The sequence below is a fragment of the Centruroides sculpturatus genome, unplaced genomic scaffold (assembly GCF_000671375.1).
Source record: "Centruroides sculpturatus isolate CEXI.00-Female unplaced genomic scaffold, Cexi_2.0 scaffold141, whole genome shotgun sequence".
Classification (NCBI taxonomy): domain Eukaryota; kingdom Metazoa; phylum Arthropoda; class Arachnida; order Scorpiones; family Buthidae; genus Centruroides; species Centruroides sculpturatus.
In genome coordinates this window covers 654,816-667,998 of record NW_019384430.1, presented here as the reverse complement: position 1 = coordinate 667,998, position 13,183 = coordinate 654,816, and the positions used below count along the sequence as shown (strand labels likewise).

The following is a 13,183-nucleotide window of genomic DNA, read 5'->3' as shown; positions in this document are numbered from 1 at the left end:
TTTTACTCTGTTTTTTTAAATGATGTGATTCTATTTTTATTCCATGAATTAGAACATTTACTTACATATTCACTCCTTAATCTGCAATATTTGATATGGAAACGAATATAAAACACATTTTAAATACGCTTGTGAATATTTTTGAACCAACTGAAGTCGAATTTAATTATAATTTCAAAACATAATAATGTTATAACTAAAAATTAATTTATATCCAATTATTCACAGCAATATTCTTCGTTTCTTGAACTGTTGCAAGGGAGAGTTGAAAGCTGATTTATTCATAACTGATATTGATAACTGATATTAAATGATGTATATTAGTTAAATATTTATTATATTAAATGTAATTTATATAAACCCACAATACATTAATACTATTTTAATCATTAAGAACGAATATAGCGTATTTATATAATTAACCATTAATGAAAATCATCACTCTTAAAGCAAAAGCATAAGAAGATTTTATTCTAAGAACTCAACATAAAACACGACCTATTACCTCGTATTAGAAATAGCCAGGCATCTAATTGATCATATAAATTATCAAAAACATTAAATTAGTTTATAAATTTCATATTGAAAAATTCAAATAATTTGTAGAATTGGACTAGCAGAAATCAGAACTTTTTTAGTGATTTGAGATATCTTTCATTTTAACGAGAACCAAAAATGTGGGATTCAGAAAATGGATGTAATGTGGGATTCAGAAAAGGGATGTAAAATAAAAATATTATTATTCCTTATAGAAATGAGATTTTATTAAGTGAATGACATGTTGTAAATAGAAGGAAAGTGAAAAAAATTTAATATTGATGCAAGTAAATATTAAAAAGTTTTAACGTGCTGTGGTAATTTAAGTATTCACATTTTATACTATATCGTTGTCATCATACAGGATGATTCAAAAAGACTTAGACAATAAAAGTAGGTCAGGAATACAAAAGTAAACCATTTTCACCATTTTTTGGGGGCAGTTATGAAGGACTTATAAATCTCTTTTCACATTGAGAGCACTAAGGGTACGACTATGCAGACGCGAGCGAGCGAATTTTCCGAGAGAGCGAGAATATGTGGCAAGAAGAGGCGAGACGTGATAAATATCAAAACCTGTCAGATATGTGCGAGAACCAGAAATTCGCTCTCGCCAGCGTTATTTCTCCCTTCTCGTTTGTGCATGGCTTTCCTTTGCGAAAACTAAATCGCTCGCAACCTCTCGCTCGCTCTAATTTCGCGTCTGCATAGTCGCACCCTTAGAGGTTCATGATATAAGTTAATGCTGTGTATTAATATTTTTTTTGTAAGTGAAACTCACCATGTCTAGTAGTTGGACATGATGGCTANATTATTATTCCTTATAGAAATGAGATTTTATTAAGTGAATGACATGTTGTAAATATTTGTTGTTGAAAAAATTTAATATTGATGCAAGTAATATTAATTAAAAATTTTTAACGTGCTGCGGTAATTTAAGTATACTATATCGTTGTGATCATACAGAATGATCAAAAAGACTTTGACAATATAAGTAGGTCAGGAATACAAAAGTAAACCATTTTCACCATTTTTTGGAGGCAGTTATTAGTGACTCATGAATCTCTTTTCACATTGAGCGCACTAAGAGGTTCATGATATAAGTTAATGCTGTGTATTAATATTTTTTTGTAAGTGAAACTCACCATGTCTAGTAGTTGGACATGATGGCTAGGCTATGTGTATACTAGTAATGTGATCTTATGCATTGTGACTTAATTAATGTATTTAGTACTTGGGATTGTTTACTATGTGCTATGTATTAAATATTGTTTATACAATGATGTTATTAGTGTCCTGTGTTATTTATCTGCATTTGGACAGAGTCCAAGTAAAAAGGATGAATTGTTATGGAAATTTAAATGAACATAATGTGTACTTTAAGTTTAGTAAATATTACGTATTAAGGCATATTTTAACAAAAACCTTTACGTTTTGTACTTGTTATCGTGATTTGTCTTTTGATCTGTCCAGAGTCCCAGAAGAATTTCAGCGGCAGTGGAAAGACCACTGACAACCGACTTTAGAAATTTGAAATAATAAATTTTAATTGCGGTTACTAGCTACAACTTGATAGTCTATGCAATCGTTTGCTTTCCGATAAGTCTTTTAAGGGAAGTTCCCCATTTAGGTTTATATGATTTAAATCCTACATTTCCTAATTATATGTACAGTATTTCACCTGTAAATAATTGAAAAGAATTTCTCAGCACTAATCCTACTACAAAAGCAGCGAGCAGGCACTCCAATGAATCTAAAAGCGTCACTATCCTGTTAATACTTGCCTAATTGCAACATAAATTTACAAACAAATCCTTTAAAGCAATGCATAAAATCTAATACTGCTATTAAATAGCCCAAACAATTCAAGTGTTTTGGGCTCTGCAAGGAAATACTAAAAATCTTATTAGTTGCGAATGCTTCCCACTGTCCAATTTAACTAACTACAGTTCGCATAAACCCTAAAACTACACAATTTTTCAAATAAAAAGTAAATTCAAAATAACAGCCACTGCAACCCATGGGGTGTTCTGCCTATAATAAGTGCAGTTCAGGTGTCAGCTACAAGCACACTTAAGCTTGCAAAAACATAATTAACACTAATTATAGACTATCAGCTGTTACAATCGTCCAGATTTTAGGCAATCCACTTCTTGTCAACTTGGAGAACTAAGAAAAAATAATAATAATAAAAAAATAAAATTTTTTAAAGTTTGTCTAAGACCTTTCGAATCACCGAAACACTTCTGATAATTAAAGATTTTGAGGCAAGAATGTTAACTCATTTTTTACGTTCTTGAAAAAATGACCCTAAAGTTTCGAATTTGTCCTGTATTTTAAAACATGACAGGTGATTAACGATATTACAGACTGGAAGGCAAGTTTAAGAAAAATTATAGAATGTCAATATCTCTTGTATGTTTATAACAATTCAACAACGTTCAAGAAACCGAGTTAACCAGCTCATGGTCTTCAATTAATTTAACAAAAGTTCAATTTTATTAATAGATCATACAGCGTCACTCAAGTAAATTACAAGGTAGATAAAAGAGGGGTTAGTGTACTTCAAGTCTATTTTTTTTCTGTACGAAGGATCATCATAAAATTGAAATTTTCATTCATCTTTATACGGACACGAAACACGAGAATATTACTTATTTGAATATATATTACTGTTAACACGAATGTATGTGCAAGGAATAATTCACCAAAATCCTTCTCTTTAGCAACAGAGGAGGAAATATCACGAAATTCCATGAAAAGTTCAAACGCTTTACATGAAATTCGGCGACGCAACAATAAAACACAATTTGTAGGGAACGGTCAAATTTTCAGTTCGATTAAAAGTGATTTATTTTAAGCGTTTTTCTGAGTTTTGCTTCATTTGCAGCACTTTTATTGGTAAGTTGAGACCACGAACTTTCTAAATTTAGGTATTTTTTAACATTGTTAAGCCGAATATCACAATTGGTAGCAACGATTTTCCGAAAAAACTCCATTTAGATTACAATTGATCGGTTTCGTCACAGAGTGGACGAATGGGGTCTTTCCACTTATTTTGGGAGATACCTTTTACCATTTTTATTGTTAATTTTCGTTTAGCCCAAATCGAATCGAATTGTTAAAGATTTGTAATTGTTAAAGCAAAATGGGAATTAAAAAATACATTAAATTGTTATTCCCGCTATGGTTTATATACACATTATATCCCATATGAAATTCTCACCGCTATACTTTAAACTCTAATTATAATAGAATTTCTCTATTTTCACAAATATTTTGTGTTATAACAATCAAAAGAATTGTGTGATTTGTATAAACCGATTTTTAAAATTATACCTTGTATATCGAACATTAAAGATTAAAATTACTATATTTAATAATTAAAGATTTTATCGTAATATTAATTTCTGACTTTGAAATTTTTATTTTAATTAAAACGATCATTTTCTACAATCTTCTATCATAAATCTTTATTGCATTTTAAAACTAATTTTACATCAAAAATTTATATATTTCTTACTTACAGTTTAGAAGACAATAGGAATATTTTTTTAATTCATGCAAGTTATATTTTACAACAAAGTATATTTTTACAACAGTTGCTTGTTTTTCATTGCAGAATGGACAATTTCAAAGAGTTAAAAAAGTGGCGCACTTCGGGAGATGATAAGCAGGAGGAAAGCACCGAGTCCTTCTCCACTTCCGTTCGAGTGATTCGGATGCTTCCGAAAGATGTTGAGCGGAGGTCGCCTACCCCCGACAAGAAACGGGCGGTTGTCATAACTCCGAACGGAAAGCACCTCGTCTCTGGTCGAATACCTGGGACGACAATACCCGGAAGTTACGGAATGGACGGTGGAGAGGCGGTCGCGCGAGGTAGGACTCGACGGACAGGAGTCGAAAGAGATCCTGAAAAAAATCCATCAAGATGCCTTGTGAAAAAAGCTTTTCTTTTTCTGCAGAAAATAAACCTTTTCTCTGCCGAGGTTATCTTCTCCCGAAGTCGACTTTGCCACGCGAAAATGACGTTTTACTTGACTAAACGAACTGAGCTCGGCTTTTTATCTGGATTGGTTTCTTTCCTTTCCAATATACCGACGGACACTTCGGCGCCGTCCGAGGACTGGTTCTTCCACTTCCATTAAATTAAAGTCCACAGAATAACGGCGGTGTGACGTCTATCGTCGCGAAGTGACGACAAAAACACCAGTAAGTGTTTCTCCAGTTTAAAAACTCTTGTTTAACGACTATAACACTCCAAGCTACTTATATTATAGACATTTACACTGTATTTAAACCGGTGTGCTTTTGCTAACAAATTTCACCACAAATGGTAGATAGTGGCCACTCGTATGCACTACAACTCGACGTTAAACTTCAATAAAAAGATCAAAGAAAACACATTGTAGTCAGTATATGTGCAAACCTAAATAATAGTTATTTCAACAATTAAATTTGTAGAGTTGTCTTAATAATAAATTTTTATATTTAATAAAACTTAATATGAAATTTGATAACTGTTTGAATATTCGATATTTATCAAAATAAATATTAAATATAGATTCATCTAGCCTATAACTTTAGGAAACAAATTAAAACTTTCTTTTGCCTCCGGACCGAAATTGCCTCGCATGGAAAAAGGTGCACTGAATTCGAAAATGACTATGAAAATGCTGTGTAGCGCAAGGTTTACAAGTTACAGTTATATTTCAGTATGTAGAGATATAAAGACTACGACTTAAAAGTTTTTTACTAAATTAATAAATAAACGTCTAGAGTCGAACACGCCAATAAAACGGAAGATTACTTATCGGTTCTTTGACTTATGCTTGAAAATATCTTAATAAAGTATTACCCCCGTAAAATGGAGTTGACGTTATCCTATTCGGCCCATAGGCGCACACGCGACTGATCAAAAACTTCCTCCATAAATTCGTAAAATTACCATCCAGATTCGATCATACCCTGAAAAAAGCTAAAAGCCACTTTTCGACTTTTCGACTTATGTCTCATAATGTCTTTGTAAATTTTGAACCTGATAAAAAAGCGGTTGAGGTGAATAATAAACACTATAGAAAGACAAGTGAAAATTCTAACGACTTAAAAACGGTGGCGACGGCAAAAATTTTTGTCATCTTTTGTTGTGTGTGTCAAACATAGGTCAAAGAATCGATAAGTAATCGGCCGTTTTTAGAGTGTGATCGAATATGGATGTTTAATTAATTAATATCATAGTTATCATCATTTATTTACCATTTATAGATCAAATATTTTCAAGAGAATTTACTTGTTAACCGTATAAAAACTGCCTATTGGCATACTCAAAAAACTTTACTAAACCTCTTTATAAAATCAAGAATCTGTTAAAAACGCATTGAAAAATCACTAAAAAATCTAGAAATAAAATGAGAATTTAAAAAGACATTTTTTTTCTTCGAGTTTTAAAGATTTTTCAAACTGTCCGATGTCTTGAATCGGATTTTTCATCTAGAAAATATAAATCATTAAAAATAAATGCTTAACTTATTATAATTCTAATAGTCCTTACTTCATCCTCTCTCTTACAAAAACGTTATAATTTTATAATAACAAAGTAACCGTAATAAGTTATATTTTTACCATAAATGCGAAAGAGCACAGTAAATAGACAAAGATAATGCGAACGAAAGCGGGAATGGTCACTAATCCAAATAAATCTAATTTAATAAATCCGTTAGTGTTTACAAAAACATACGAATAATAACAAAAACTTGTTACGGAAGTGATGCTTAAATACGTAATTAAGAATGGGAAACTGAATTTCGTTTAATTTAGATTTTAATTCGGCTTCTATACTTCTAATTCAGGCCAGTTCGTGCTAAAGTTAGAAAATTCACCTTCCATAATAATTAATAACAATGTATGTACGTGACATCAAACCATATGCCAGCTATCCGACAAACAAATTTGCTACTAGTCCAATCTCCACACTACAAAATAGAGCTTCACCTCGAAACTGTTGCCATTTTGCAAGTTCTGGATACATGAATATTACATTAATGATTTGGAACCAGAGAATACGAGAAAAGAAATGTAAAAGTACAGTATACATATTTCACTAAAGCATTTCTTCTGTTAAGAAACATTTTACGAAAATATTCGTTTTTTATATTCTTCATCAGATTGATTCTCACTCTTCTCATAAAACTAAAAAACAGCAGTGTAAGCTCAGAACATAATTGAGATTGCTATTTTCGATTCCGTAGTATTTCCTACAAACATTTTGTACCATCCGTGGCAAAGTGCCTTATAACCAATTCTCGGGATTGCTTGCCATTGCAGAAGAAATGAATGACTCCATAAAATACATTGTATAAAGTGAGTATATTTATCTATTTTTATACAATTTTCGATTATGAAGTTGCCTTTCTTTTGGCAGTTGCAAGCTGAAAAAGGCTTTATAGAATATACCATTGAAAAAGTGAAGTACTTAAAGTCTAATATTTTTCGTTCAATTATATTTTTTTCAGAAAGCTTATTTTTCCAGCTATTTCAGTGTATTCATTAAACGGGGCCACCATGTATAAATGCAATGGTGCTATTAAATTTTAGTGATTAAAAGTCGCGGGGTAAGGAAATAGAGGGAATCACGTAATAGAGGGTATCTCGAGTGGGGTCGGACTTAATGAAAATTTCATCGTTTAATTTTCATTAAGCATTTATGAAATTGTAAGAAATGTTTTTATTCTGCCATTGAGAAGGAATATAATAATCTGCTTCGGGTTTTATCTTAAGAAAAACTTTTAATAATTTTTATGTAAATCGAAGCAAACGTTAAATTTAACTGTAAAGAAACGCCATCAAAATTGATTTTAAACAAATTTAACCTTTAATATAATTAAGTGAAATATTGCACAAATAAAATAGCGTGAAAAAACTCTGCTTTTTATGTGTATTTTGGAGTGTTAATTCTGGTTTATTTATCTAAATATGGTGGACTAGATAGGCTCTACCTACTACGTATTTACATGGAGTATTAATTTACATATTTTTATTTTTGTTACACTAAGTTTCACATTTATTCTGATTATTACTGCAAATAAAACATATATTGCTATAAATAAAAACATTTCATCGTCTTGATTTTGTTTTGTAATGTGTTGTTATGTAAATTTAAATATTTTATTTATAGCAGTAAATGATTTATTTATAATAATTATTAGAATAAATGTGAATTAATGAAACGATCAAAAACGATATCGGGGATCAGGACTACTAATGGTAAAAATTCAGGAAGAATTTACTACTAAGTTTTAAAACTGTGCTTTTAATGTAATTTAAAGAAATTTTAAGGGTTTATAAAATTAAATATATGGAAAACATCGTTAGAATCCCCGGAATAGTTAAACTAATCGTACCATTTTTTGCCTAACAACAAAATGGGATCTGAGTTTACTCTTAATTTAAGGGTTTAAAAGACAAAAATGCAAAGTGAGTAAGAAAATAAACTATTTATTGTAAAGTGAACGGAAGTTTTAAACTAGTTTTGACTAATGTATGGACCAGAGTAAAGGACTGAATGCAAGGATTTTGAATAGTCAGTATTTTCGTTTAACACTCCATATTTAAATCGGAAAACGCAAAAAATCAATTAATAGAATAAATACAATAAATAGAATTCTCGTAACATTAAAAGGATATTGTTCTATTAATTTTAAAGTTTTTTCTTCCGTTAATATTTTAAATATTTTCAACAATCATTAAGAGCGCCCAATTACGAATAAACAATAGAAACTAATTTAATAAAGAACGCATTGTTTTAAATGAAAGAATTTCTTTCTAGCTTTGTATTATCAAAATTAATTTATGAAATGGAAATTGTGAACATTGTCTGTCACGAACGTTTACAGGAAGACCGAAATACTTTTATACTTCGAAAGTTTTTATGTAACAGCAGCGATCGACTGAATACCATGATGCAGCAAATCTCAACAACAGGCAATATCACTCTTCACCTTTCAATTCCCTACAACATTATGTCGCAAATTATCGAGTGAGTAATCTGTAATAAACATTATTTTCGATAATATAATTTAGTATGTAAATTTTAATTCACATTCAATTGCATTAATACAAGGCGCAGGACATAAGTATTCATTTCGTATTTCATACACTATTAGGTTTATAGAACATGCTACAACAGAATTTGTTTCCTTGGAAAATGCGATGGATGTTTACTGCATCAATTTAACGTATGAATTTAAAGATCTTAAAGAATATTGTCTTCAACATATTGCTAGAGAAATCACCTGCGAGAATGTTTGTTTTATTCATGATTTTGCATGCGAATACGGTGAATGTCTTATACAGTTGATGTGCTGGCAGAGATTTGATAATGATTGGAAAGAAATATTCTTTTGTAACGACGAGTACTTGCGATGTAAAGAAAGTACAATTCTTAGACTCATTTCTCGACCAATATATAAAACATTAGAAGAAGAAAATATTTTCTGGATCGTTCACAAGTGGGCCATTAATAAAGTTACGGTAAGAAGATCTCTTCGATCAATTTTTCTTCCTTATCTACCGAAAATTCGCTTTCTTACCATGGATCCGGTGTACTTGGAAGAACAACTTTTCCCTAAAGTAATCGATAGTGTCTTGACAAGAGAAGAAGTACAGGCTATAAGACATTATTGTCCTGATGATTTAACAGAAATTCCGAAGACTCTCTGCAAAATAGTAACAAAGAGAACGAAGGAAAATTTGGACTCGTTATTTTTGTATTTGAATCGAACTCATTTGGAAAATCAAACCGAAATGATGATGAATAGTAACACAAAATTCATTTGTGAAATAATTGCAAAAGAAGATTGCTTCGTTACTGGAATAGTACTTCCCATAAGTTATAACGCCGACAAAGATTTAATAAGAGTAGTAATTAAATGCATTCTGCAATCTCCCATAGGAATATTCAGAAAGCAAAACGCATTTTGCAGTTCTTCTGGATGCATAGGAATAAAATGTTTATTTTTGAAGAGAAAGACGATTGTGAAAATAGTCGTAAAATTATTAAAAGATGATATCATTGCAAAAAATAATATTAAGATAAAACCCGAAGCAGATTATTATATTCCTTCTCAATTGCAGAATGAAATTGCCTCGGGAAAAATGAGCGAAATACCGGACAGTGGTATGAATAACGTTTATTTTGACGTCAATCTCTATTTTTGAAATCTGGCAGACAATTTGATAAGAATAAAATTTTTAAAAAATTCGTTTTTTAATTAGAAAAACTCATTGCCATAAATTTTTATTGTCTGATTATTCAAAAAATTTATAATTTCATAAATTTTAAAAATTTTTAATGGAAAAATAAATGATACGTCTCACAGCAATTATATTATTGTATTATTTATTACATTTAACGCTTGTATTTTACCTTTATTTTTTCAACACTGAAAAAATCGCGTTTAATCAAATATAAAATTACATTTTGAGAAGCAGAACGATTTCACTTTAAACCATAGTCCGAAATTCTAATATGGGGTTTTTTCGTCCAACCCTATCTCCAATGCAGAGGACGAGACTTGCATCTTCCAAAGGCTTTTAGCCCGTGTTAAAAAAATAAATAAAATAAAAAAGAATCATCCGACCTATGGAAACAATTATGATGATCACGAAGTTTCCGCTTTTCGCGTTCCCTCCTGGACCATTTCTTTCTTTCTTTTTTTTTTTTTTTTTAATCCGGACGATTTTGCGCCATTGTAATTTCGCCCCTGCAACATGGCCCATATATTATTGTAAGCTTTGTAATTGGTGTAGTTAACTATTTCAGAGTAATATCTACTTTTAAGTTCAAAATTAGATGTAATAAAACTATTATTAAACACAATAAATTTACTAAATATATGAGCGTGAGAAACACGAAGAAACTGCTAAAGTAATTGAACCAGGTATCTGTAGGAATTTTAGAAATCGTATAAGAATCGAAGATGAGATTCACAGAATTAGCATGTAAAATTAACAGATGTAGCGATAGAATTGCTTCTACTTTAACCTGTATAATATTTAGTGAGAGTTGTGCTTGATATTTCAGTAGGCTATAATGAGGATTGTATCGATACGTTAGAGGTTTGAACTTTAATTTATCATCAACGCCTGAAACTTTTTGATAGTTTTCAGATTTCATAGAAAGAGAAATATTTAAATTTTAGAAACTGCTTCCCACAAAAATATTTTTCCCCGTCGAAATTTAGACATTTCGATTGTTTTATAGAAACGACTGAAAAAAAAAATCTAGAATGTTTGATGTGGATATATAAGTAGAGCAACCGAATGGCGTTTTATTACACATTTGTTTGGAAATAGACGCATCAGCAATGTCTGACAATATGAAACTTATTCGCTGCTATTACTTTATCACTTCAAAAGTGACCACAACGCAATGAAGACTTTGTAAAGCAGTTTGCTAAAGCGTTCGTGAGTGAAGAAAGGTCAACCAGCTGTTGCAAATGTCAGTAAGCCGATAGTGAAGAAGACGATGATCTGCGTTTGTTTAGAGTCATCGTGACGGAGTGGCTTCCAACCGACATATCGTAGAGAAAGAACTATGAACTGGGTAATTTGAACACCCATATCAAAGAACTTTCATCTAAAAATTGACAAAATCCGATACCGCCGCGACAAGATGCCAGCACAAAGAGCAAAGATGACCTCAGAGAAGCTCCCAGAAAAACTCCAGTCATTCTACTCTCACGGGATTGAAAGTTTGCAGCAAAAGTAGCGCGATGTCATTGATTTTGATGATGAGAACTTACCAAGCTGAATTCTAATTATGGTTGAGTAAACATTTTGAAAAAACTATTTGAGTTTTTCAAACTGTATAAATTTCACCTTTATAACCCGATATTTAGTATATAAAAATGAACATTTTATCAGTGGCGTACTCAAGATTTAATCCTGGGGCAGCCGAGTTGAAAGGATAAAAAATTTTTTAATGCAAACTCAATAAAATTCCCATCGTATGAGATGGCTACAGTGGTACCTCAGGATACGAACGCCCCAGCATACGAAATTTTCAGGATACGACATGAAATTCGAACATATTTTTGCTCCACGATACGAACAAAAACTCATCATACGACGTTACATTATTTCGCAGCGCCATTTTTTATTCACTTCTGTTCATTGGTCTCAGCCCGCGTGTTTGCTTCGTCATGGCAGGATCTCGCTCGATAAAGGAAATCTTGAGATATTATTAGAAAGTGACTAATTTTATTGAAAAGAAACATCCCGAAAAGGTTCACACTGGCCGTATTGCTACTCAGAGTCATGACATTTACCTAAGTAATTTTAGAATTATTTTAAAAAGTAGGAAAGCCAAACCTCTTTGGATAGATATTTTACCAAGCGACCTCTATCCAGTGAAAGTGCTGGTGGAAGTGAAGGAAAGAAAGTGAAAAGAAGTGAATAAAACTTTTAAAAAATATATAAAAAACAACACTAATTTTTAAAATCTTTTCTAAGTTATTTTTAAGTTATTGTTACATTATGTTATGTAAGTTAAGTTTTAGTATAATTTCCCTTCTCCCTCTCTCCGCTACCAGTTTACACCCCCATCGTCGTCTATCCTCAAAGATGAAGTGTAAATAAAACTACATTTTTTAAATAAATTATTATTCTATTATGGTTATTTATACATTTACAACTACAAAACTTTTTCAGTGTTTTCCTTACTATAGTTAGTTTTTTTAATGTACTACTTAGCTTTAATTTGAGTGTGTTTTTCGTGTTGGAACGAATTATTTGGTTTTACATATGTAAAACATGATTCACCTTACGACATTTTCATGATACGATCTCAGTTTCGGAACGGATTAATTTCGTATCCTGAGGTACCACTGTAATTAAGAAGAAATACAGAAATAGAATACTCGACAAAATATAAATAAAAAAATGAATTTTAATTAGGAAAATATTTTAGTAAAATTTTAATATAGCATATTTGCACACCGGGTAATTTTTATCGAAAAGAAAACGATATAGAGATCCGACCTCGGTGTTTCGAATCAGTTCTTCATGCTCTCCATCTATGCTTTGTAAACAGTATTTGCTTTATATTGTATATTAATTGGTTACTTTGTATATAAAAGCTTTTAATTAAAAATGATCGATAGTAAGGCAAAAAAATGAAAAATAATGTACTTAGCTCAAATATTACTTTTTATATACAGTATATATATTATAAACATCTTCAAAAATAAACAGATGGCGTTCAAAACGTTTCGTTTGCTCGCCGTTTTAGTTTATAAACGGCCGGCGTTAAACTTTAACCCTTCGTAGAATATACTATATTTAACTTTTTCAATATTTTGAATTTTTAGTGATGTATTGGAGGTGGTCTTTATTCCGGACCATTTACTTCTGTAAGAAGTCTTTTCCAAACAACATTTCTTATCAGCGAGCACTGAACAGCGTTGCCATTCCTAATACATTTGTACTTTTCGGGTGCATTTTGCTCTTTCGAGTATATTGAAAATACACTTAGATTTTTAGTACATTTTGAGTACATTATAATATTTCAGTGCCATTTATGGTACAAGATAATATTTTATTCCTTCACGAAAAAAATGCAAAACATTAGTTTAATAAAGTCAAACTA

The 13,183-nt window shown here is 30.9% G+C and overlaps 1 protein-coding gene across 1 annotated transcript; it reads left to right on the top strand.

Moving 5' to 3' along the window:
• Nucleotides 1–8,313: 8,313 nt before the first annotated feature.
• Nucleotides 8,314–9,866, top strand: LOC111619694. Its single transcript, XM_023361464.1, has 2 exons — nucleotides 8,314–8,572; nucleotides 8,700–9,866. The coding sequence occupies exons 1-2, from the start codon at nucleotides 8,343–8,345 to the stop codon at nucleotides 9,751–9,753; spliced, it is 1,284 nt and encodes a 427-aa protein (XP_023217232.1). The 5' UTR covers nucleotides 8,314–8,342; the 3' UTR covers nucleotides 9,754–9,866.
• Nucleotides 9,867–13,183: the final 3,317 nt, after the last annotated feature.